The following is a 26,567-nucleotide window of genomic DNA, read 5'->3' as shown; positions in this document are numbered from 1 at the left end:
CATTGCTTTTCTGCTGGTTTGTACGTAAATAACATTTACAGCTGAGATGCATATTAATGTGCCATTTAAATATTCCTTCTGAATAATCAGACAGATTTATTCCAGCCTACAATCAGACATAAGGCATACTGACTCAGAAAAAATCTCCATCTTCAGATTTGTCCTTTGTGAGGTGGAGAAGAAAAAAGATTTGTCAGCTTTCAGTAGTATTTCAAATGAACAGCTATTCATTGATGTTGTGTGTACATGTGATTCAAGTGTATTTCAGTGTTTGTTTGATTCCAGTGGGAGCTCCATGTGCCATTGATTGGTGTGTGTGTGTTGTTATTTTACTTTGCTGACTTGTTTGTTTACCTTTTATTTGGTAATGCTACAATAGGCAGCTTTACATCTCTGCTGGCAGTAAAGAATATCTTTAGACAAACAGACAACTGATGAAAGCCTTGCGCCTAAAAAATAATTTCCTGTCCTGTCAACGTTGCTGTCCTAACATGAATGCAGTGGTGCCAGTTCCGCCTTTATCCAGTTAAGGCCATTCATTTTTCATTTTTATTCAGAACATTGTGTGTGGTCTCACACTGTGTTGTTTCTTCTTTTCTTCCTCTCTGCCGGTGTAGATGCTGAATCATGGGGAATGTTGAAAGCCAAAACGGGGACCATGCTTACTACAGGGGCGGACACGGCCACTTGTCCCGCAAGCACATGTCCCGCTCTTTGCGCATCTCTAACAAGCAATCACGCCACCCCCACCACCCCTGCTCGGGCAAGATGGAGCACCGCAACTCCGAGACGAGCACGCGCTCCAGCAGCACGCCCAGCATCCCGCAGTCGCTGGCCGAGAACGGCCTGGAGCCTTTCAACGACACCAACGCGCTCTCCGACTTCAGCAGCTCCATATGGGTGGACCGCGTGGCCATGAACCTCAGGCCCATGTCCTTCCACAACGACCTAGCCAGCCCCACAGAGTACGGGGGAGGCGGTGAGGCGAGCAGCCCGGCTGGAGGCCCCTTTCAGGGGGGAGGCGGGGAGGCCGATGCACCCACCTACGTCCTGAGGACCCGGGACGGACCTCGGGAGTCAGGGGCGGCCACTTTCAAGAAGCGGCGCTCCAAGTCTGCGGACATGTGGCGGGAGGACAGCCTGGAGCTCTCGCTGTCTGACCTCAGCCAGGCGCACCTGACCAGCACAGAGGAGATCGTGGACACGGCTGACGAGAGGGACTTCACTCACTGTGATGATCGGCTCCAGTCCAGCCCTCGCGGCCTGGAACTGCTGGATCCTGCCGACCGCGCCAACTCGCTAGACGAGCTCTACGGGCCCAAGAGCCCTGGCTGCCGGCAGACAAGCAGGCGCTTCGCCAAGTGGCACAAGGTCGCCGTGACACCTGGCGGCGAAAGCGAGGACGATAAGATGATCTCGCCTGCCGAGGATGATGGGAGTGCCTACGGCGCCTACACCCTGCCGTGTCGACGCTCACACTGCCTGTCTGAAGGACTGACCAGTCACCAGGCGGCTATGTCTGCTAGACGCAGAGCACAAACCATACAGGTAAGAGGGGTGACTACTTAGTCTAGTAATGTTATACAAATGCTACTTCAATTAGCGTTTGTTTAGCTTACCTTTTAAACCTGTAAAGCTATTGGTCTATGTAGCTGTGGCCTTGAAGTTAAAGTTGAAAGTTAAGTTTGATTTTCTTGTGTGTGAACTATTATATAAGCTTGTTTTATGTAAATTATAGATACCCCTTGAGAGTTTCTCAGTGTGTTGCTGCTGAAACATCACTGCATAATCAGGAAGTTCACTTCTACAAAACAAAAACAATCGCTACCAAAGAACCCCTCCCACTATTCAAATCAGAAACAGTGAAGCTGCTGAGAATGTGCTTTTCTTTTTAGATGAACAGAGCTCCCATCCACAGTGCTGCATTTCTCCCCCCCCGAACCAAAACAAATTAATACATTTATTCACTCAGTTTTTCCTCTGTGGCTGTTGCACCACCCACAGCGCATTTTCCATTCTCTCCTCTGCATGGAGATGTGAGCGGCCCTGCCTATGCATATGTGTTGTGAATGCCACACAGGACACAGATCTGGCTTGCCTACCCTCTAGTGCCTCTTTCCTGGAACTCCTGGGTTAGGAGCACAGCAAAGACCTTTGAATACAAAGAAAAAATCCCCCCACACTCTATAATGAGGTCCAAGGCTTTACGTTCTGGATGAAGGTGGTGAATTATTGATCTACAGTACCTGTGGAGCCTTGCCCCCGCTAATGCGATGTCATTGGCATATCAATAAGGGGGAGCAATGGAAGGAAAGCTGGTGACAGGCGCTGGTTGTGTTGTTGCAAGGCTTTTCCTCATAGCCATGTGTGTGTGTGTGTGTGATGTTTTTAATGCTGGAGGGATTTACATGCTCTAAAGTCATCCACAGCGTGAAATGTGGAGCTCTTTTGTTGTGATAATGAGATGGAGCCGAAAAGAGGAGTTTGTGTGTGTGTGTGTGTGTGTGTGTGTGTGTGTGTGTGTGTGTGTGTGTGTGTGTGTGTGTGTGTGTGTGTGTGTGTGTGTGTGGAGAACTCTGGGAATGGGATACGTGTTTGTATGTCTGTGTGTCAGTTTCTGCTTGGAAAAATGGGAGATTTGTGTATGTGTGTGACACTTGGGAGAGTGTGTGTGTTTGTGTGTGTGTGTGTGTGTGTGTGTGTGTGTGTGTGTGTGTGTGTGTGTGTGTGTGTGTGTGTGTGTGTGTGTGTGTGAGTGTTTGTGTGAGTGTGTGTGTGTTTGTGTGTGTGTGTGTGTATGTATGTGTGAGAAAGAGAGAGACAATAAGGGAAAGGGACATTTTAACGTGTATATGTGTGTGAGAATGTTTTTGTGTCTCCATGGCTGCCTGTGTGCCTCTGTGACAGTATGCTTGTGTGTGTATTTGCATTCCCTTGCGTGTGTGTGACAGAGAGAGAGAGAGAGAGAGAGAGAGAGAGAGAGAGAGAGAGAGAGAGAGAGAGAGAGAGAATGGGCCCTCTCCCTGTGAAGCGCCATCAGGGCTGATGAATGGAACGCTGGGGCGCCCCGGTGCTGTCATGTGACCGGGCTGCCGTAGATCCCCCCCCTGTGATGGGACCTCCTTAATCTCCCACCCCATCAGCCCCTCACCCCACCCCACCCCCACACTACCCATGTTAGTAGGATCATGCCAGGGATACAGAGTGGCATTGTACGAGCTCAATCACGCACTCCCAGTGAGCCACTGCGGTACATCAGGCCCACAGACCTGCTTCAGGCTGGACCCATGGGTTGTTTCCTCTTAGGGGCTTCATACAACTCCCATAACATGGACAGAGGAGCCCTGCCATGTTTTGGGTAGATTGATCTTCAGATCTACACCGCTGTGTCGTTTAAAGATGGTGTTGTCTTCTCAGGTAGGAGGGTACCTAGAGGTGAGTTGCTGTGAGTTGAAACATAGATTCTGAGCGTGTGTTTGACTTTTGTCTTTTGTGTATCTTGTTTACCCACTCACACACACACACACACACACACACACACACACACACACTCCATTCCAGGATGTTACAGGGGAGGGAAGCGAGTACGATGACAGCGGCATCGACACGGTGACGGCCGACCCAGAGCAGCAGCAGCACCAGCACCAGTCTCGCCGCTACAAGACCATGTCGGCCTCCTTCTCCCTGTACTCCGTGCCGGGCCGCAGTGCTTTCGCCGGGAGCGACAGCGCCAGCTCCAGCAGCGGCGGTGGCAGCGGGGGTCCGGGAGGGGACACAGGCGGGAGCAGCGGCTGCAGGAGCAGGGGCAGGAGCATGGGCGGCGGCGCCCAGGGCGTTTACGAGAACTTCCGTCAGGAGCTGGAGATGAACCGTTGCCAGGGCGACGGCCCCGAGGAGGCGGCCTCGGCCCTCAGCGACGAGCAGAGCAGCGGCACCATAGGCTCCGCCTACCAGGTCGACCCGCTGCTCGCTGTCGCCCAGGGTACCGTGCGCAAGGCCGGGCGGCTCGCTGTCAAGAACTTCCTGGTCCACAAGAAGAACAAGAAGGTGGAGCCGGCCACCCGCCGCAAGTGGAAGAGCTACTGGGTCTCCCTCAAAGGTGAGTGAAGACGCCTTGGAGCTGGTCGGTGTGTTTTTGGGCTCGGTAGTCAAAATCTTAGTTAGAATATTCAGATATCAGGAAGACTTTCAAGAGGTTGAGGATTAGAACTCTCTTCAGATAACGTAATTCAATGGCATAGTAAGAGAGTTCAGGAAGACTTTGCATACGTCTTTCCCACCCATGAAATTATTCAGATTATTTCTCTTATTAGATCTACTTTTAGGACATTTAGTGTCTTAAAATAGATTTTAACCCTCTGAATTAGCCATTTTTTTTTAAGCCTGCTTTCATTTTCCCAGCTCTGTAGAATCACTAGTCTGTCTGTTCCCGATCTGTTGCAAACGCTGCTTTTGAAATAGTAAAATCCAGCTAGTGTAGGGTTGGTAATCGAATTTTGAGTGCTATGTATCACCACTAATTCCACTTGATAGGGCTTTGTAATCGAATCAGTAGTCTGGCACCAGCGCTTCTCATTGGGTATGCAGACCTGCACTTCTTAATGATGGCCACTGGAGAGCAGAGTGAAATCAATAAAACTGTTTATTTATTTTATTTGTGCCATAATGCAGAGAAATTATTCCCCGCAGATCTAGCGCAGGTGGACCGTATCAATTCAAATAAAGTGGACATGTTGCTCAATAATGCTTTACGCTTAAAGCGGACATGGCACTCATTCATTTACCCAGTGTGCATTGCTGTGTAAATGTTTTGGCTGTGTGGCCCTAAAGGCCATATCCATTCTACTCCACTACATACAGTGAAAATGATTCAAATTACACCTGTGAGAGCAGTTTAAATCTTTCATAGTAAAAGTTTACAACCAGTGAAGTTTCGATTCAGGCCTGCCTGATTTCCTTTGTCGTTGTTTAAACTTTCCCAGGATGCACGCTGTTCTTCTATGAGACGGACGGCCGTTCCGGGATCGACCACAACAGCATCCCAAAGCACGCCGTGTGGGCGGAGAGCAGCATCGTGCAGGCCGTGCCCGAACACCCAAAGAAGGACTTTGTCTTCTGCCTCAGCAACTCCCTCGGAGACTCCTTTCTGTTCCAGGTGAGTGGAAACACTGGGAGCACTGGGCCTCTTCTCCTGAACCACTCATGCATGTGGGCCAGATTTTGCCCTACTTTTAAAGTATCTTGTTTCCCCCTATCTCTCTTTCTCTCTCTCTCTCTCTTTCTCTCTCTCTCTCTCTCTCTCTCTCCCTCCCTCTCTCTCTCTCTCTCTCTCTCGTCGTATTCTTAGTATTTTCATTGTAATCAGGAATGCCAGAGGCCTGAAGTATGCACTCACGTCGTATGCACTTACACACTTGCAGCTCAGTGATCTCAGGTGGACTTCTTTGGCTTTGTTTTGGCCAGATTAGTATCCCCATGTCAGTTTAGCTCATTCGTAACAAAGATTTTCATCATTCCTCAGGGCTAGAATTCACAAATCACGCTGTCATGTGTGTCCTGCTGAGGGTATCCACTGTCCTCACCAGCCATAACATGAGTTTAGCTGAGAAAGGGTCACGTACAGGTGACCAGCCACCACAGGGCTCTTGACCTCTCTCGTGACCTTCGACCCCTTGACCTGTCCTCCCCTTTTGCAGACGAGCAGCCAGACCGAGCTGGAGAACTGGATCACGGCCATCCACTCGGCCTGCGCCACCGCCGTGGCCCGGCAGCACCACCGCGAGGACACGGTGCGCCTGCTGCGCGCCGAGATCAAGAAGCTGGAGCAGAAGATCGACATGGACGAGAAGATGAAGAAGATGGGTGAGATGCAGCTGTCCGCTGTCTCCGACACCAAGAAGAGGAAGACCATCCTGGAACAGGTGAGGGACAATGATGATAACTGGAATCATAATGGTGTGGTTACTGTGAAAGAAGTATTTGTGGAGGATGTGTGTGTGTGTGCGTGTATTTCTTTTTGTGTTAGTGTGTGAGTGTGTTTGTGTGTGTTAGTGTGTCTGTGTGTGTGTATGTGTATGTGTATGTGTGTGTGTGTGGTGTGTGAGCATATGTAGTACAATAAGCTAATCTAAATGAATTTTAGTAGTGTGTGTGCACGTGAGTTTTTGAGTATCTATGTGTGTGTGTGTGCGCACGTGGGTTTGTTTGTGTGTGTGTGTGTGTGTCTGTGCACGTGAGTTTTTGAGTATCTATGTGTGTGTGTGTGCGCACGGGGGTTTTTGTGTATCTATGTCTGTGTGTGTGTGTGTGTGTGTGTGCACGTGAGTTTTTGTGTATCTATGTGTGTGTATGTGTGTTTGTCCATTCTCCATTTGATTGCCTTTCCCAGCCATGTAGTATGGATGCTAATGAACCAGCAGAGCATGCAGGGCGCTTTAGAAGATTTCAATACCTTCCCCATATTTGAAATTGTAATTCTGTCCTGTTTCTGCACAGTCTCTTGTCTCTTTTCATTGTCTCGGGCGCTGCTTGTGTTTGCCGGCGCTGATGGAGGCTCCCTTTATTTCTCCTCCCTGCCGCCATAATTAATTGCGAAGTTCATATTCTGGTTAATGGCTGTTTACATGAAAGGCCGATCAAATGGCCTTTGTTTGTGGCGCTGGAAGGTAGTGGCAGCTCGGCGGCCCCAGTGTGTTTGACAGTCTCGGGTTTCACATTGTGCCGCCGCTGAATGGGACCTAGAGGTGGGGGTGGGGGTGGGGGGGGGGGGGCGCTGGTGGCTCTCTGGCGCTCTCTCTCTCTCTCTCTTTCACCTCGCTAGCTAGAGCAAGCCTCGGCACTCCCAGCGCGGCACGGCCAAGAGGAATGCCGTGCCATTGTCCTCGTCCCCCCACACCCCACACCCCACTCCCCTCACCTCCTCTTCTCTGGGCTTCTTGGCAACAGGCGACGGGAGCTTGCCCCTCTGGTTCCTTTCGAAAAGGAGGAAAAAAATAAAATGTGGTGTAGGGCAGAGGGGAGGGGAGAGGTGGATGGAGGGAGTAAGGGAGTGGGAAAGAGGAGGAGGACGAGGACGTAGGGAGGGGAGGGATGGAGGGAGTAAGAGAGAGGGAAAGAGGAGGAGGAGGAGGAGGACGTAGGGAGGGGAGGGAAGGAGGCCCAGTGACTGGCTGCGTGGTGCCTCTGCCCCACTGCCCCTGAAGAACATGCAGGACAGGTGGAGAGCCGGTCGCCAGCGTCTACTGGGAAGTGGAGCTGAGGGTTTCTAGAGTGAGCAGAGGAGAAAAAAAGAAAGACAAAGACAGAAAGAAAGAAAGAGAGAGTGAGTGTGAGAAAGAGAAGGATGGATACAAAAGGCCTGGCCTCTGTCCCTCTGCCCTTAAAACCCCAAACAAACAACATTGTTCCTGGAGGGTTGTGTGGCCCCATACAATGTTATCACACTTGGCAGAGCAAACCCTGTGTAACCCCCCCCCCCCCACCCCCCCTTAGTGCCTGCTGTGTGGACTTTGGCAGTGGCTGTTTCTCTAATTCTGTCTCTCCTCTCGCTCTCTGTCTCCCACCTTCTATCTCATACACACTCACCATTCTTCTTCCTCTCTCCGTGCAGATCTTCCTGTGGGAACAGAACCTGGAGCAGTTCCACATGGACCTGTTCCGCTTCCGCTGTTACCTGGCCAGCCTGCAGGGCGGCGAGCTTCCCAACCCCAAACGCCTGCTGGCCTTCGCCTCCCGTCCCACCAAACTGGCCATGGGCCGCCTGGGCATCTTCTCCGTGTCCTCCTTCCACGCCCTGGTAAGACATGTCACCAAATTATTATACCGTAGCATGTACTAGCCATGATCATGACACTACATACACTGGCATCATGTAGATAGACATAGACAGACTCTGCATCATATAGATCCATCTCTAGAAAATAAGTGAAGCATGTATTAAGTCTTCACCAAAGTAGGTCAGCAGATATTTTGTCTATTTTTAAACTCTTGCTATCTGAGGACACCTGTTGCTTTACGCCCAGTCAGGTTTGGCAGCCTCTAGACAGATTAGATAATTGATTCTGAGTCCTGAAGCGTTGGTTGCCAGGATATATTTCGTTCACGGATCAATAGGAGTTGTATATTTATGAAGGAGGGCACATGCGTAGGCTTCTGCCGGCGTGGGCATTTGAGGATGCTGGATTGGACTCGCCTACTGAAAAGCAACCACAAGCAGCTTTTTAGGTTCTCTCTGAATTTGCCATTTAAATGATTCCATTAGTCATTGCCTTTCTCTGTATGTCTCTCTCTGTTAATCCCTCTTTCTCTCTCTATCTCTGCTTTTTAATTTTCTGTCTTTGTCTGATCTCTACTCAGTCTCTATCTCGAACAATTTCCCTTTCTTTCTCTTTCTCTCTCTCCCTCCCTTTTGTGCACTCCCTCCCTCTCCCTCTCTTTCTCCCCCTCTCTCTCTCTCTCTCTCTCCACCCCCCGCTCTCCCTCCCTCTCATAAAATTAAAGAAAATGAGGGTGCTTTAGTAAAATCAGCAGGAAGGGAGAGACTGAAGCAGAGCTCTCTCTCAGTGAACTGGAGGACTCTTATTTGGACAGGTCTGTCCCTGTCTGTGCTCCCTTAAGTGCCGTCGCCTAATGCACTCAGTTTCGCAACAACACTGTATGCCTTCAAATACGGGCCAAGACGCTATCTGATCGAGAGGAAAGGGCCTCTTTGCACTCGTTTGAGTGGTAGCCTAGAGCTGCCAGAGTCTATTAACATCTGCAGGCGTTATGCAGTGTGAGAGTGACAGGGCAGCAGCCATACTGCGTTTTGTATTTATTGCCCTGTGTTTTCATTTCTGCCGAGCTCATCTGAATGGCATTACCAGCCTGCTCTAATTTATATCATTTGGAGCGCCTTGAATGTGTGTTGCCTCGGCTGATTGAAGATGTTTGATAGATGCATAGTGTGATTTATAATTAAGTTTACAAAATGTGTTTATGTCGTTTTCTTGCCACAGCGTTTCATCTTGCAAGGTTGCTTCATGCCTGAAAGAGCCACTGCAGCTGTAAACACCCCCATGTCACTTGCACTAATGCGTATTACGCCGGGCTACACGTTAACTAAATTAAAACGCTCCAGAACATCCAGCTCCCTATGGTCGGGCTGGGGACATGAACTCTGAAATCATAGAGGATCCATTCCACTGAGAACCATTTTATCAGCCTAGGGACCCCTTCTGCTTTCAGTAGAAACAGAACTATTAAGCCACCCTTTTTTCCCCTCAGTTCTCAGTTTTGGTGTGTTTTGGTTCCTATAGGTCGCAGCTCGCACAGAGAGCGGTGTGAGGAGACGCACCAACGCCATGTCGCGCTCGGCCAGTAAGCGCAAGAGCAGGTTCTCCTCCCTCTGGGGCCTGGACACCACCTCAAAGAAGAAGACAAAAGGACACCCCAGCATCAACCAGGTCTGCTACTGTTACTAATAATGATAATAATTCGAATTTCTATAGCACTTTTTGTAGTACCCAAAGAGGCTTTACAGAAGGCAAGCAAACAACACAAAAGAAAAAATATGAAAGACAAAAGATCAAGCAAAAAACAAACAGACAGAAACACCACTGCTGCTGAATGGGTCTCGGAGTTGAGACAGAGCTTCCAGCCATGCTACTGTTTGTTTTGGGTTTCCATACGAAGACAGCCAGCCACACCTGACAGAGACTATTCACTACATTTAGTTTTAAGGACATAATCACAGAATATCCCTTATATCTTTTTTAAAACTTGAGTCCAGACGATGTGATTTACTGAAACATTTAGCAGGCCACAAATCCTTTTGCAATAAATATACAACTTCCATGAAAAAAAACTGTCTTGTGCCCTGCCATCAGTTGCGATGTTCTTTTCGAACGTATTCAATTTTGTCGTACTTATTTTTATTCGGTGTAACTGCCGAACGCCTGAGCTGCCCACAAGCTGTGTGGAAGCCCAGATATTTAAGCGAGTGCAGTCTATTTATCTTCCTTCCCTTTGGCAGGTGTTTGCAGATGGAGAGGAGCCAGCTAAGAAGCCTCTGGACGGCATGTTTGAGGACGCAGTGCGGGAGGCCGCGGTAAGTGGGAGGCGATCAATCTTTCCACCCGTAAAACAGTCACCCATGCATCCATCACAGGATGAGGGCGTGAGGCGGTCTCGGCGGCAGAAATAGCTGCTCCGATCAGGGGTGGTACCCAAGCTCTGGATTAATGGAATGGGGCTTTGTTTTGTTGGCATCTGGGAGGGTGATTTCCCTAAAGAGAGCAGCAGCCCGTGGCACGGGTCTGGCCCTTACGTGGCATGGATGCGGTTCATCAGTGCCAGATAAGGGCCGGACTCGTTTCACATTTACCTGCCGCTGGGGTTGGCTTAGTGATTAGAATAGATTAAATGGGCACATGGCCATATTGGAATAGCGGGTCCTCTCTGTTGTAGAGAATTGTGATGTAACGCGTAGGACAAATCATCATGGACGCTTTCACCTGTTGAGCAGCCCCTAAAATTATAAAGAGAAGAGAAACAGTTGGTTTTCCTCGTAACATGCAACCCCAAGAAAAAGCGTACAGAAACCCCACCACTCTGTCCCACCCCCCCATAGGCTACCCAGAGGCTGGCTATAAATGTCATGGCATTTATTGGCCATATTTGGCTAATTATAGTTCCCTTTGTGCCAATAAAATGTCAGAGAATATAAAAAGTAATATATGCGGGTTGGATTTCCCTTCCTATTAACTGGACCATAAAGTTAATGATAGTTTCAGGCTTGGCCATTCAGGAGTTTGAATGCACAGACGGTACTTATATGTCAAACTCAAAAGGGTCCCTTTTTGCCATATTAAGAATTATTCTTCAGAACTTCAGAACAGAAAGACATGATGAAATAGTCCTTTTTCCTCCAGTACTATGTCTCATTTCCTGTCTGTTGTATCCCGCAGAAGGATGATGAGGTACCTGCGAAGAGCCTTCCGAGGCACAACACAGAGCATGACATCTGGGCCTCAGACCACCTCACGCCCTCCTGGGTCTGCCTGCCAAACGACCAGCCGGTGCTAGCCATCATCCAGCCGGGCGAGTCCGTCCTGGATGCCCTCGAATCCATCTGCAAGGTAATACTGCAAGCTGGAGGCAGCTACCAGAACTGCTCCTACATTACAGCTGACAGTCAAACACTTTTTTGCTTTCTGCTCACATGAAATGTGCTTTGAGACTGAGTTAAAGGGCATTAAGTAAGGCAAGGAAGTTTCAGGATGCTTTAAGGATCAGACCAAAACTTTAAAATGCACGCGGCGCCCTCTTATTAATCTTAAGAGGTTGACGTAATAAGGCGTATGATTGCATGTTTTGAAAAGTTGTAAATCTTAAATCATATCCGTCTGGTTTGATGGAAGTTCGGATGAGAACTCCTAAACCTCTCTCCATCTCTCTTTGTCACCACCATAGGCCCACCAGCTGGATGCCACCAAGCATTATCTGCGCCTCAAGTTCCTAATAGAGAACCAAGTGCAGTTCTACATTCCCAAACCAGAGGAGGACGTGTACGACCTGGTGAGTGTGAGACCAGATTTTTTGGGAAACCGCCCTGGCTGATCTCTCCTTCGATGCTCCCCCCTACTGTGCTCCTTAACCCAATTCCTAACTGTCAGCTTTGAGCTTCGAGCTGCATTTTCACACGCTCAAAGATCTGCCTCTCTATTCCGGCTAGCGAGCATCGTGCCAACACGTTCAGTCCCTTACATCACTTTTTTCTTAAGAGCCGAGTGTGATTCTCAGTTCGAGGACACATTTTAACCTCCAGTGCTATGACTAAGTGGTCTTTTAGTATGCTTTATGAGCCATTTACAGGGTCTGATTAGTGAGCTGACTGATAAACCAAACTGTGTTTTTTAACTCGGTCTGGTACGTATGTTACATATCTTCATTCGTTAGGGCTCATCTTGTGCTGTTTTAATTAGCAAAATTAAAACAGACTTGGGTTATTCAGCCAGAGCTACTCAGTGGTAATTGCCTTGCTTTCGAAATGTTTTGAGGTCATCCTCCAGTTTGCATGTTTTGAATGCAGAGAAATCAAAGGCTTGGTTCAGACTGTCAGTAGCCTCCTTGCTAGAATATAAATGAGTCTTACTTTCTGTTTGGTGTGTGAACGAATTATCATTGAATGATTTCATATATCCATCCACAGCTCTACAAGGAGATTGAGCTCTGCTCCAAAATCAAAAAGGTTGTGCAGTTTGACCGTGACGAGTCCTGCATGATCGGCTATGGTGAGCTCCAAATTCATAACTGGCTTTATATTTTACAATAAGTGTATTTCTCTTGAATTCCTGTTGAGTTTCTTCATCTAAAATCGAATGCATCCTTTCTTTTGGCTCAACTCTGACTGCTGTCTTACGTTTGCCATTCTCCATATCTCTCCATTTCCTCACCCACAATTACTAACCTCTGTACCTTATTCCTTTCTCACATTTCACTTCCATCTCACTGTCTCTCTATCTCCTGTCGTCCTCCCCCCCTCTCCCTCTCTCTCTCTCTCCACCAGGTTTCTCTATCTCTGTGGTGGAGGAGGACGGCGTGCAGCAGCTCTATATCACTGATGTGAGGGCGGGAGGATTAGCATTTGCCAAAGGTATATTACCTCTCCCACCTGTCTAATTAGCCTCCTCTTAATGACATTTTTTCTCTCTCTCTCTCTCTCTCTCTCTCTCTCTCTCTCTCTCAGTCTCTTTCTTCCTCTCTCTGTGTAGTAAGGTGGGAAGGAAAAGTCCATCTAAGGCTCCTTCTCTATTAGCCCTTGAAAGTCTCCCTCCATCCCTTTCTCTCTCTCTCGTTTCTTCCCCCCTTTTTTCTTCTGAAGTGTAAAGCGCTGCAGGAGACAGAATCAGGCTCCCATCTATTAGGCGGCTCCCCCCTCCAGTTATTTGTGGTGCTGCCTGCTTCCCAGCTCCGTGTTACACAACAGCTGAGCTGAGCTGAGCGAGGCGCCCCTGCAGTGCCTTCCTGGAGTCTGGAATTAGAAAGGCGCGGTGACTAATGCTGAACTGTGGAGGCAGGAGCAGCGGAAGGAGAGAGGACCAGAGAGGCGGAGAGGGCTGGGAAACGAGGGAGACACCACTGGAGAACCGGGCCTTCTGTCTTCCGGTAGTGTGTGTGATGCTGGAGGGGCCCGGCACGGCTAGCATTCTGCTTTGTGTTCCTTAGAGCCACTGGTGTTGCTCAACAGCCCTGCCGTACGAGGCACCCGCTTGTTCATGCCCATGTTGCCATACGTGCTCTTCCAAGTGGTCAACCCCTGCACATTGAGTTTGCCTGCCATAAGATGTTGGCCCAGCTGCCAAAATCCTCAAATTGTATGCACGGTGGCGCTGGCCGATGTGATTTGCTGGCAAGCGTGAGGCCACGCGATGCCACCCTCGCCATGCTTGCCATTTCGCAGGGGGGGCCGAGGCCTGTGAGTGTTGCCTGCATGCTTTCTGCTGTGATGTGAGCAGCAGTGAGGCAGAAGGTGGGCTGCAGCAGTGGAGTGTGTGTGTGTGTGTGTGTGTGTGTGTGTGTGTGTGTGTGTGTGTGTGTGTGTGTGTGTGTGTGTGTTGTGTGTGTGTGTGTTTGTGTGTGTGTGTGTGTGTGTGTGTGTGTGTGTGTTTGTGTGTGTGTGTGTGTGTCTGTGTGTGTCTGTGTGTGTCTGTGTGTGTGTGTGTGTGTGTGTGTGTGTGTGTGTGTGTGTGTGTGCGCAGTATTCGGTTCAGCGCAAGGTCACGTTCCTGGTGATGTTTTGCTTTGGTGTCTGACGGCGCTCTAATTGGGTTAGAATTGATGCGCAGGCCTCTGCGATTCTGACTGATGAGAAAGATTTGACGATCGCCCCAAAGCAAGGGAGAAACAGTGGGTTTGATGAAAGATTAATAAGAAAAAGAGAGAGAGGGGTGGAGGGGGGAGAATAAAAAGAGAAAAATTGATCTGCTGCTATTCCATTTCTAGTCAAGGACCTTTTTCAATTGCTGCTAGGTCTCTGAGACGTTTAACTTTACTTTCACCTTAAAAATGACATCATTTGCTTTTCAAATGTACACATATCAACGTCACATTCTGACGTCCTACTACTAATATAACTAGTATAGTCTCACTAGCTATTGAAAAGGTTTGTGTACCATATTAAGTTTTAGTATTCTGTTTTATCGATTCCCATATTGTATTATATATTAAAGGACTGCTTTATGCTTCATTTAATCACCTCAGTACCTTATCGAGGCTGTGCTAGCATGTTGTGACAGCTCACAAAGCATACAGCATCCATTATTAGTCTATTTAGACCTTAGAAAGAAACCTCAGAGGTTTTCCTAGAGATTTGAAAGGGCTGTTTGCCCTCCAAAGCGTTGGTGGAAGTTTACTCATAGACTCATAATGATCCACATTCTTGTCAGGATTTAGTTTGGTCTTTTGAGACAGTCCTACTTGGATGAACTGTATTTGGTTATTTCTTTTAAGCAATGCTTGCTATGCTTCCTCTATGCTGGGTATGACCTTGTGTGGATCCTCATGCATCTTCCCTCGCTCCCCGCTGCAGGTCTGAATGCGGGAGATGAGATCCTGCAGCTGAACGGGAAGCCCTCCAGCAGCCTGACCTTCGCCGACATGAAGGTGGCCTTCTCGCAGGCCTCACTGGCGCTGACTGTCAGCGCCCTGCCCCCCGTGGAGCGCCGACAGCTCTGCTACCTGCCGCCACGGCGCTCCGATGCTGCCGAGGAACTCTACACCGACATCTTCTCGCAGAGCCAGGGTGAGTCTGACGCCATGGGCGAAAGGGAGCTGGTCTAGTGGTGCCTAGAGACTATGTTTTATGAAAATGCTCTGGTATACCACAATATGGCCGTTAAGTAGTACGAGTAGAATACAGTGCTTGGAGCTCAGGTCTGAGGTCCATTTCTGAGGTTTGTCAAATTGCCCGCTAAGCTGCCTCTGTCATAGCAGTGAGTCCGAGTTGGATCTTTTGAATAACATCTAAATCCCTAAATTTGACCCACCCAGTCAGATGTTAATTGGCTGATTATCATAATAACCATTCATTTTGTGGTTGGAAGATTTATATAAATCTGAATGAAACCTCTCCCCACTGACAATCCTCCATCAGGCCCATGGTCTTTAGTTAAGGAGAGTTTAACTATATCAATTTAGATCATATTCTAAATGATAGGTTTGAGAGAGGGTTCATTGTCCACCCACCATCTCTTCTGACTTGAGTTGAATGTGCCTGCCAAAATATTTAAATGACTCCTACATCAGTAAATTGACCCCCTTTTACATATTTTGGGTTTATTGTTTCATGTGCTGAAACACAGCCTGACGCACAGTGTTAGAGTTGGGATGACAGCAGTGGTTTATGGGGTCTTATGTGCTGTTTGAAGAGGGTTTTAAGAGATCACGGCTCGATATTTTTTCACTCACTCCTTTTTGTTTGCCTCTCGCAGAGGAAATCCTCGACGATGGAGTCGGCCTTATTCTAGAGACCTCCGGAGACAGCCTGGACGACGACTCCGAGATCTTCAGCGAATCCGACGACTTTGGAAAGGTAAGGAATTTCCGAGCACGTCACCTCATCTGAATCCCAAGCTTGGAACGACTCCGGTTGTTGGGGTTTTCACAGGGTCTAGGGTGCCACCATCTTCCCCTCCTCCTTCAACCCCTCTGCTCTGCCCTCCAGGAATCATGCCATCTGCCAAGCGCATGTTGGCATATTGGCAGAGCGGAGCGGAACGCCTCGTGTTGACAATCTCGATTTCCGAGTGTCTCAGAGCACAGTGAGCCTCTGTGCGTCTCGCTCGCTCGGTCTCATCTTCAGTCGCATCTCTCCGCAGCAGGCTCTGCATTGGCAGGAGTCGGAGACTGCGGCACACGTTGCATCTGTCTGAGCACTTCATATCAAAACCGAGGGGGGGAGAGAGAACAGGATAATGACAGAGTTTGAAGCAATCAGCTAAAATAATTGCTTGCCACTTTGATTAGGCCTGTCTACTTATTGGTTGATAATATGTGGTAATTAAGATTGTCATCTAGACAGATGTTTGCTCTGACCCCAACGGACACTAAAGGAATATTTTGGACCGGCCAGAGACCGCTGTGATGAAATAACATCGAGAAGAATATGGATATTGTGTTCATTCATCTGAGTAAAATGCATATTGTTGAGTTGAGACTGGAGATGTGAGGTTCAACAGATTTGAGCACATCAGAAAGAAAAAGAAAAGTGTTTCGGAAACAACCACAAACTGTAACTGAGAACCACATGTGTGTGCTGGTTAAAATGGCCGATCGGGGTCTGCAGATAATGGGGAGTTGACTGATCTCTCGACTCCCTCTATGACAAGGCCCTGGGAGGACCAATGTGCTAAACAAGATTACAGCTGGCAAGGGTCGCTTCTCCCAACCATTGGCAGTCCGTCAACCCAGGTCTGGGGCCTGAGCTGGGGCCAGTCATCGGACAGATGGGGCACTCCAAGCTCCTAGGGTAGGACAGGATTGATTATTGGCATACACGTTCCCACTCTCATCCGCAGACCTGCTGTCTCTTTCCTTCCCTCTAATCATGTAGTCTGAGGGAATGGAGGAGGGTAGAGAGGACAGGAGGGGGGAGGAGAGGGAGGAGAGGAGAGGAGAGGAGAGGAGAGAGGACAGGAGAGGAGAGGAGAGGAGAGGAGAGGAGAGGAGAGGACAGGAGGGGGGAGGAGAGAGGGAGAGGAGAGAGGACAGGAGGGGGGAGGAGAGGAGAGGAGAGGAGAGAGGGTGAGGAGAGAGGGTGAGGAGAGGAGAGGAGAGGAGAGGAGAGGAGAATAGAGAAGAGAAGAGAAGAGAAGAGAAGAGAGAAGAGGAGAGGAGATGAGATGAGATGAGATGAGAGGAGAGGAGAGGAGAGGAGAGGAGAGGAGAGGAGAGAAGAGAAGAGAAGAGAAGAGAAGAGAAGAGAAGAGAAGAGAAGAGAAGAGAAGAGGGGAGGGGAGGGGAGGGAGGCTGTGTCAGAGATGTGGAGAGCAGCCAGAGTCTTGTGCAGAATGCCCAGTCAGCCCTGGGGTGGGCAGCTTGCCCTGGGCCGGTGGCACCATCCACACATTAAAAAAAAGCGCAGCAACTGTCTGACCAGATTCTGATTCTTAAAAGGATTTTTTTTTAATGAAATAAAAATTCACCCTCAGCTGTGCACTGCTCCCTTTAACCGAAGTGTCTGTGACATGTTTATTTCAGAAATGTGTCGTTTTGCTTCTGCGACAGGCTTTTGGAGAGAGATAATTTTACACGGACTTAGAACCTCGACAGCTAGCCCTCGGCTAGGAGCGCGTTTAGAAAGATGCAGCGCAACAACCAAACATTTAGTCTTCTACTCTTCTGACATAACATGTCACGCCATCCAGCAGCTAATGGGATTTAGGTCTGACCCGCCACAGATCTGTCTCGCTGGCATTCGTAGAAAGGCCCTCGCTCAACCCCAAAGGCCGATGCAGTGACTTTAGTGAGATTAGACTGCCGTGAGATTAGAGCTGCCTCTTTTGTTCCCCTCGGTGTGCGCCTTTACCACTGACTGGAGTTAGTCAAAGAGGTGTAGCTTTCCTAAAATGCAGCTGCTTTGAGTGACAGTCAACAGGGCCAGGATCAGCGCCGGGGTCAGTGGACGGACTATGTGGACTGTAGAAGCGGAGAGCAATGCTCATATCAGACCACACAAATGCACTAATGAACATGCTGGTGAGTGGGAAGCTGGTGAAGAGCTTGTTATGCCTTCAAAGCTGTCCTGTCAGCTCTCATTGTGTGTGTGTGTGTGTGTGTGTGTGCTTGTGCGGTTATGGTTTTTTGAGGAGGGCTGTAATCCCTGAATGCCATCATGCCAGTAAAAATGCTGCATGTTAAAACTGGTCTCTGATGGAGAGCGTTTCATTAGTTTTGACATTGTGTGCAGAGACACGAGTGTGTGTGTGTGCTTGTGTGTGTGTGTTTGTGCGCGCATGCGTGTGTGTGTGTGTGTGTCTCCTCTCAACCTATCCGTGTACATTTTGTATCACCACTTTGTGTTAAATCTAGATTTGAGATCTAAAGCAATCCTGTGGCTGTCTTTGAGAAGATTTATGACTTATGCTGCAAGAAAGGGAATATTAGATTTAGAACAGAACTTGTGGGAACACAAGAAGGCGCCTGTCAGCAGGATTTAATCTTGCCTTAACAGCTCAATTTAGTTCTCGTAGTTCTTTAGTTCTTGTACGTCTGTATTTTCAATGAATGGGGAAATGACTGAACCATGACCTCACTTGGTAACCACCTTACTGTCAAAGGAGGCTCTTAGTGCCATGAATCCACAGCATGGAGGCCTGAGGGCTGGACAGGACCCAAGCAGTCTGGAGGACGGTTCAAGCATTCCTCGCATGTCAGCTCACAGCTTATGGATCGGCTTTGCAGCCGTTTGTCGGGGGGCCTCCCGTCCAGCTGACGCCGGATTGAACCCCTCATGGCTCCAGATAGGGCCGTGTCTGTTAGGGCACTGAGCAGAAACACAGAGAGTTTTCAGCCTGAGATACCTGCTCACTCAAAGCTTGTGATCACATTTCTGAATGCCCCAGGAGGGAGAGAAGAGGTGTGGGCCGGGGGGGTGGGGGGGTGAAAAGTGGGGCAAGCTGAGAAGCAGAAAGTGATGCGATGGCCGGTGTTGTTTACGCTAGTCTCGTGTTTAAGCTCTCGGTTTTGGAGTTCATGCGTTTCCTCGGCACCGCTTTGCAGTGTTGTGCAGACCCCCCCTGTCCACTTCACTCCATCTCCCCCCACCACTACTGCAGCCTCTCTCTCTCCTCCTCTCCTCCCCTCCTCTCCTCCAAAGGCTGCATTGATATTCCGCTGCAGAGTGCCTCACCCCGGCCAGTCGCACACAGCAGCAGCAGCAACCTTGTGTGTGGAAGGAAGAGGAAAGGAAAGGAGAGGAGTCTCCACCCCCCTCTCCTTTTCTCTCCCCCTCTCCCTCTGCCTCTCACTCTCTTGCTGGATGCTTTCCTCTCCTCCCTGTTTCTCTCTGCTCTCACTGTCTTCCTCTCTTCATCCCTTCGTTCACTTAGTGTGTTTGTGGTCCCTGTCTGTCATTCTCTCTCTCTCTCTCTGTTTCCCCCCCCTCTCTCCTTCCCTCCCTCTCTCTCTCTCTCTTGCTCTCTCTCTCTCATGCCTTGTTTATAGTCGCTGCTGGACTCTGCCACCCCCACGCTCTCTCATCAGCACCTAGCATCAGCCCCTCAGCCAGTGAGGGAGGGAGGGAGAGAGGGAGAGGGGAGGGAAGGAGAGATGGAGCGAGGGAGGGAGGCAGAGAGCGATAGCGTCTCTCAACCCATCTGAAGACGGAGTTGGATGGGTTGGAAGTGGTTGTGGGCGAACAGAGAGAGAAAGAGAGAGAGAGAGAGAAAAAGAGGCTTATCCACTTCTGCTGGCTGCCATACCTTGTCACGACTGTTGGCTGCTTGATTTGCCTTTTTTGTATTCCTTCTGCTTTCCTTCCTTCCTGCGTGACAACTGTGGAGACTGCGCTCAATGCAGACGGCAGCGGTTCTTCCTTTTTTTTCTTTCTCGATTCGCATCCTCATCAGTCTCTGCTGGCTCTTCCACTTTATCTGTTGACTCCTGTCCTCCTCCTCCTCTGTCTTCCTCTTTTCTCTTTCTCTCTCTCTCTCTATCTCTCTTTCTCTCTCTCACACACACACACATACACACACCCTTCACTCTTCTTCCGTCCGCCGTTCCTGTAGTCAGTAAGCCATGTCCGTCCTGAAGAGAAGCAGGCACAGCAAGCGCTCCTCTGAGTCCATCTATGACATGCTGCACTTGGTGAGCCTCTCTTTCTCTCTCTCTCTCTCTCTCTCTCTCTCTGTTTCTCACTATCCCTCCCTTTCTCTCTCTCTGACTCTTCTGAACTGCTGAGACTTTAAGCTCATTTGGCTGTCGTGGAGCTCTGCTTTGTGTCTTTCTCTCTGACAGTGGTGTGAAGTTGCTCTGTTCCGGGAGTGTGTGTTTGTGATGCTAGGCTACTGTAGGGCACACTAGCAGCAGCGTGGTGGTCAGAGAACCCTGTCCATCAGTCATGTAATTGTTGTGTCATCAGGTCAATTCAGATCAATATCTCAGCAAATATTTATAGTCCATTGCAAACAAAGGTATGTGCCAGGAATGCGTAATGTGTGATGAAATGTTTGCGTTTTGTGTGTTGTGTGGGTGTGTGCATGCAGATGCATATGTATGTGTGTATGTAGATGCATGTACAAGTGTGTGTGTGTGTGTGTGTTTATATTTGTTTGTTTGGGTGTGTGCGTGTGTGCGTGCGTGTGCAAATGTGTGTGTCTGTGTCTGTGTGTGTGTGTGTGTGTGTATGTGTGTGTGCACATGTTGTGCACATGTTGTGCACCACACTCTTACCATGGACTCCGAATCTATATTAATTTTTTAGCCCTTGGGCTGTTGATTGTGTAACTGGTGGAAATCCCTAGCTGTTTCCTAAGACTCTGGCATATCACTTTTATCACTGTCTTATCACCATAATGTGTATTTTTGTCACTTCGTTATGCTGACAATCACAGAGAGCGACAATAATTTGAAACCATTCAGTGGCCTTATTAGAAACATTTCAGAAAAACATTCAGTGGCCCAGTTAGAAACATTTCAGATGAATTGCCGTCTAGAGTGCTGACTGGCAGCTTCTTTGTCTAATACTGATTAATCAACAAAAAGTTATTATTTTCACTTCTTCTAAATCTCTTCAAGCGTATACTTCTGGAAGAGCAAGGAACAAGGAAACACACCCTGAAATCAGCCTCGAACGAACAACACGTCCTTTTGAACCTGAGATGAATGAAAAAGGGAAAGTGCCCCTCCATGTATTGTTCACGGCTTCATTTAAAAGAGACGTGGGCAAAAAGACTTATTCACTTTTAATGTGATGAAGTGGTCTGGCCATTCAGGCGCTTTCCTTTCTTCTTCAGTTCTTCCCACTGCAGTTTTTGCTCAGTGAAATTGGGCATTTCAATCTGACTCCTCCACTAAGAAAGAAAAACAGACAGGCAGGCTAGTGCTGTGGTCTATTTATAGGCTGTTTGTGTAGGATGGCTACTGTTACCTTGATCTGAGTCTCTCTTTATGTGATCCATCCCTTTTCCCTCTCTCTCTCTCTCTCTCTCTCCCCCTCTCCCTCTCCCTCCCTCGCTCTCACTCTCTCTCTTTCTTTAGACTTTCTCCCCGACTTTGCTCAAGGCTTTAGCGTTGATGCAAGAGAGAGAGTGAGAGAGGACTGTTTCTCGCTCTCATGATTATGAAGTTTCTGTGGGAAGGGAAGTGACTTCTGGCATATTCTTGAAGACAGCCAAATCTAATGACTGCAGTGGTATTGTTCACACGTTGTTGGTCTCACATAGTAAGCGGAACAGTTTAGGCATCTTAATTAGATTTATAAATCAGTGAGTCTTAGACTGCAGTCAGATGGACTTTTTTGTTTTGGGAGGTTCCTAACTGAGTGAAATGACCTGGAAGTATCTAAGTGGCAGCCATGACAAGAGCTGGATGAATTCTCTAAATGCTAAGCTAAGGTGCCTTAATACCTCTATTTTCTATCTCCTTGAGCATATAGGGTACACCGAACCATCCTTTTGGAGATAAAGGACATAATGCTGTCCAACAATTGCTTGTGTCAAGCAACATTTAAAGACCCACATCAATAACATCTGCCGTCCAATAATTACGTAGCTTAGTGTAAGTGCAGTCAGTCAAGTGGTTTGGAATTAACATGGTTTTGGTCTATCCAACCACAGCCTTAGATTTAAAAACAACACAACTAGCATGTCCGTTCAGCCCTTTTAATTGTGTTCTCATTTTTTGTACGGTTTGTTTGTCCTCCTGGTGTACTGAGAAACGGGATACCTCTTAAACCGCTCTCTTGTTTTTCATCATTTGTCTTGGGGGAGATGAAAATAGCAAGTCTGGCTGCTGAAGCACCTGACTGTTCCCAACTGTAGGGGGACTGTAATCTGAGTTTCCCAAGTACTTGAAAGCGTCTTTCAGAGAGGTTTCCAGATTAACCATCACAACATGATGAGCCCTCCTGATTCAACCAGCCAGGAGAAGGTGGCTTCAAAGCAGCCCCCCCTCCATACACACAGACCCAATGGTCATACACTGTTTTGACAGTTAATGCTTTGGAAACAACAACAGATCTGTCAATTGCTTCTGCTGTTTCCAAGGCAACACTTTACCACGGACAAGTCCTCATGTTTTGATGTGAAACTGAGCAAAGAGATGGACGAACAGATCAGTACACCTCCCAGCTGTCACAGTTGGGTAAAACACCCGGCAGGTGGAAGGGAAGGAGAGATAGAGAGAGAGAGAGAGAGAGAGAGCGCAAGACAGTTGGAATGTGAGAGAGTAAAAGAAAAAGTGAAGAGAGAAGTGAGTGATTTGTCAGAAGCTCAGAATAGCAGAAGTGAGTGCAAATGGCTCTGGCTCAGATCTCCCTCCGAGCGCTCCCCGTCCTGATGCTGGAGGGGCTCTGACATTAGAAGCCTGGCTTATTAATCCCCATCAAGCCGAACCAGAAGCAGAGGAAGGGAGAGGAGAGAAGAGGAGAGCCAGCCGGGGTGTGTGGTGCAGTAAGTCACCTCCGGTTTCACGCTGAAGGGGGAGAGCTGACTCTTCCGAGCAGATGCCGCTGTCCTAATTAATCTCACTCTTCTCCTCTTGTCTCTGTTTCTCTCTTTTCTCCTCTCATCCGCTGGCATGAAAAAGTGATGACGAACTCTCGTTGACGGCTCTCTCTCCCTCGACTTCTCTTCTCCTCTCTCCTGTCGTCCTGCTTGTTTTCTTGCTCTCTGTCTAATCTCTCGCTGTCATTTTTCTCCTTCTGTCCTTCCTCATCATAGAGTACGGAACAAGTCGCCGCTTTCTGCCGCAGTCTCCATGACATGAATCCGTCCGAGTGTGCCGCCACCTCCTCCTCGCCCAGCCCGGATGCGCTGTGCCCGGCGCCCGGTGCCAACGCCAGTGCCACAGCCCGCCAACTCTCCGATGCTGACAAACTCCGAAAGGTCATCTGCGAGCTGGTGGAGACGGAGCGCACCTACGTCAAAGTAAGTAGCCCTATCTCCGCCTGTCTCTGCGTGGCCTGTGTCCAGTTTCTGTGTCTGTCCCCCAACAGTGTGTATCTGTTTGTGGCTGCTCCACCTTTACGTAAACTCTCTCGTCGTGTATTAGTTTACTCTTGTGGTCTGTGGGATGGAATTAGGCTGTGTGTGTGTGTGTGTGTGTGTGTGTACGGTTAGGTATATGCACAGGCCACATGCGCGCCATTGGGGTGCCCAAACTTTATCAAGGCCCCCAGTGAATCTCTCCGAACTGGGGCTCACACACCCACAAACACAAACTCACTGTGACTACAATAGTGCACACAGAAGGTCCCAGAAGGAGCTGATTCCACAGAGGCAGGAGAGTTGAGGTCAATAATTAAAAGGCCTGCCACTGTCAGGCAAGCGATGACACTAAAACTAGCTTGTGTGTGACAGTTATTCTTTGAATGTCTCTAAGGCTTCAATTCCTCAAATCAGTGGGTAAAAATGGGTTACATGTGACAACTATTCAGCTCCTCAAAATATTCTATTATTGATGCCTTCTTTTCAAAGTGAGTACTGAATCTTCTACTGAAATTCAAGCTTAAACATTTCATGTAAAGGCAACATCCATCTCATCATCGTCTAAATGCCTCTCAAACTTGCTTATTGCTCTCAGCCCAAATGCTTGGGAGCTGACATGGTAATAAGCACTAATGCCAAGACTCCACACTGCTGTGGGGGCGATTGGATTCGTGTCTCACTGTGTGTGTGTGTGTGTGTGTGTGGTTCTTTCTGTGTGTGTGTGTGTGTGTGTGTGTGTGTGTGTGTGTGTGTGTGTGCGCGCGTGATGTTTGCCTCTGCTCTGTGTAAACTGTCAATGCTGTGACACCATTCTGCCCTGCTCTTATCCTCCAGGATCTTAATTGTCTCATCGGGAGGTACTTAACCCCGCTGCAGAAAGAGACCTTCCTTACGCAGGATGAGGTATGTCAAATATCATTCTTGCTCTCTAAGCCTTTGAGTCCAGGTGGGGGATGGAGGGATGAAGGAAGAGAGGGAGGGAGAGAGAGAGTGAGGGAGGCCATGACAGAACGAGGGAGGGCGGAACAAATGAAATTGCAGCATTGTTCTGAACGCTCATCCCTTTTCTGTGTGAAACTGCATTGCATAATAGAGCATCAGGTGCCAAGGCAGAATAGACTGTGTGTGTGTGTGTGTGTGTGTGTGTATGTGTGTATGTATGTATGTGTGTGTGTGTGAGCACGCAGGCAACTGTGTGTGTATGTGTGAGTAAGTATATGGGTGCTTATACATGTGTGTGTGTCAGGGAGGCTGTTTATGTGTGTGCTTATGTGAGTGTATGTATGTGTGTGTGTGTGTGTGTGCGCGTGTGTGTGCGTGCGTGCGTGCGCGTGTGTGTGTGTGTGTGTGTGTGTGTGTGTGTGTGTGCGCGCGCGCATGTGTGTGCGTGTGTGTGTGGGAGGAAAGAGCTGTTGAGTGTCCAGCTCTGCCGCTCGAGAGGCATGGCTGTAATAAAAGACAGATGTTTCCATGCACTCTTCTGATGGAGCTCTTTCATGTTCGCACAGAGGAGAGGAGAGGCTCCCACACCGCAAATCAAACTAGCACCAGCGCCAGCTATAACACACGGACACACACACACACACACACACTGAACAATATGTTTATTATTCACACAAGAGGAGGCTTCTATTTAAAGTCATGCCATGTATTGTTCTTTGGCCACTGGCACTGTGGATGTTGGTTTTAGTGTGTCGGTGTGTGCATGACTGGGTGTGTGAGTGTGTGTGTGTGTGTGTGTGTGTGTGTGTGTGTGTGTGTGTGTGTGTGTGTGTGAGTGTGTGTGTCTGGTGTGTGTGTCTGTCTGAATGCGTGTGTGTATGGTAGTGGTGAAGGCATTAGCTTTAGTAATTGAGATGGATTTCCAAACAATGTGCCGATGTACTCATTTCTCTGCCTGGCTGATATATTAATAAACTGATGATTGATGATTTGAAGGGATCCATGGCTAGACTGACAGAGCTATTATTTCCTCTTTGTCATCCAACATTCTGGATGACAAATGCATCCTCCTAGTGTGGGTTGCTGGATTCTTGCTCTGGTTAAAACGTCTCTGCCTTTTTTTGTTGTACAGCTGGATGTGCTCTTTGGAAACCTGCTCGAGATGATCGAGTTCCAGGTGGAGTTCCTGAAAACCTTGGAGGACGGAACCCGACTGGTCCCAGACCTGGAGAAGCTGGAGCGGGTAGACCAGTTCAAGGTAACCGCAAATCCCGCGACATGACCCACAGACCGGAAAATGCCGTCCAGAACAACAGAGCATCACATTGGGACACTGTTGTGGACATCTGGATATGTTCTGTGTTACTCAACCCTTTGGCAGATGGAACTCCTCCTTTAAACTTGTTCTCTCTTCTCCCTTTTCCCCCCACCCTCTCTCCTATCCTCTTCTTTTTCTCCCTTTTCTCAGAAAATCCTTTTCTCGCTGGGAGGCTCCTTCCTCTACTACGCCGACCGCTTCAAGATCTACAGCGCCTTCTGCGCCAGCCACACCAAAGTCCCCAAGGTCCTTGTAAAAGGTGCGTAAATCAGCGCCAGAGATGGACATTCCTCGCCCCGCGTGACGCCAACCCACCCCAGTTAAAGTGCCCCTTAAAGACCTCAGGCAGAGTCTCATTAACCGTGACCCCTCACATATCTCACGTGACCCCGTTGCTGTGAGTGTTTAGCGAAAGGGCACCTGTTGCGTAACATGTTTTCTGACTATAGCTTTGAGTCGCAGGAGAAAGCAAAAGACACTGATATAGACACAAACACGGCTTGACATGGAGACTGATATCGTGACACACAAATGTAGTAGTCGCATGATTGTGAGTGCCATGGACTGTATCAGATGTCTGCGTAGCTCTGTCAAGTGCAGAGACGGTGAAAATTGGTTCATGACACAAGGTTGTGCCCAGGTGTTGGGCTGTTTTTACACGCTCCGCATGGAAGACAATCACATGGCGTGTCGTATTTAACTGGGCTGCAGATGTCAGATGTGTTGAGGCGTGACTGATTGGCATTAGTCTGGCCTCGGATGGTTTGGGCAGTGGTGTCAAAAAATAATCAAATGCGTCAAATCGTCCGTGTTGAATTGCTCAAAGCCAAGGCTGAGCTGAAATAAATACATTGTAAACAAAAACATAAATTACTTGCCGGAGGTAATATTTGAATGCTTTTTCAATATACTAGATATCATTTTAACTATTAAACTATTTAACCATGTTCTGACGCTGGCCGTATCTGTTATCTGTCTTATGAAGCATAAGATAATTGATATTTTGTTTTTATTTGCAATTTGATCCTTTTATTTCATGTCTATTCTATGATGTTATCTTATGTGCTTATCACTACCTAAACCCCAGACTTGGCAGAAGGGTTTCCTGGGCGCTAAATGTG

General features: G+C 48.4%; 1 protein-coding gene across 1 annotated transcript in view; it reads left to right on the top strand.

Annotated features, from left to right (window-relative positions):
- tiam1b (TIAM Rac1 associated GEF 1b) overlaps nucleotides 1-26,567 on the top strand; it is a gene marked incomplete at its 3' end in the record, with an annotated part of 31,812 nt that continues 5,245 nt past the window's right edge. Inside the window, exons 1-18 of the mRNA XM_080845381.1 lie at nucleotides 1-20; nucleotides 618-1,548; nucleotides 3,562-4,099; nucleotides 4,983-5,155; nucleotides 5,697-5,921; nucleotides 7,610-7,795; nucleotides 9,297-9,443; nucleotides 10,013-10,087; nucleotides 10,947-11,117; nucleotides 11,452-11,556; nucleotides 12,191-12,272; nucleotides 12,548-12,634; nucleotides 14,570-14,782; nucleotides 15,471-15,571; nucleotides 22,920-23,126; nucleotides 24,021-24,089; nucleotides 25,261-25,386; nucleotides 25,597-25,705. Of these exons, the coding sequence (XP_080701507.1) occupies nucleotides 628-1,548; nucleotides 3,562-4,099; nucleotides 4,983-5,155; nucleotides 5,697-5,921; nucleotides 7,610-7,795; nucleotides 9,297-9,443; nucleotides 10,013-10,087; nucleotides 10,947-11,117; nucleotides 11,452-11,556; nucleotides 12,191-12,272; nucleotides 12,548-12,634; nucleotides 14,570-14,782; nucleotides 15,471-15,571; nucleotides 22,920-23,126; nucleotides 24,021-24,089; nucleotides 25,261-25,386; nucleotides 25,597-25,705 (3,535 nt within the window). The 5' untranslated portion in view covers nucleotides 1-20; nucleotides 618-627. The remainder of the gene's footprint in view (nucleotides 21-617; nucleotides 1,549-3,561; nucleotides 4,100-4,982; nucleotides 5,156-5,696; nucleotides 5,922-7,609; nucleotides 7,796-9,296; nucleotides 9,444-10,012; nucleotides 10,088-10,946; nucleotides 11,118-11,451; nucleotides 11,557-12,190; nucleotides 12,273-12,547; nucleotides 12,635-14,569; nucleotides 14,783-15,470; nucleotides 15,572-22,919; nucleotides 23,127-24,020; nucleotides 24,090-25,260; nucleotides 25,387-25,596; nucleotides 25,706-26,567) is intronic.

Source organism: Sprattus sprattus (genome assembly GCF_963457725.1).
Source record: "Sprattus sprattus genome assembly, chromosome: 9".
Taxonomy (NCBI): domain Eukaryota; kingdom Metazoa; phylum Chordata; class Actinopteri; order Clupeiformes; family Clupeidae; genus Sprattus; species Sprattus sprattus.
The sequence above is the reverse complement of the archived record's forward strand: the minus strand, read 5'-3'. Positions and strand labels throughout refer to the sequence as shown.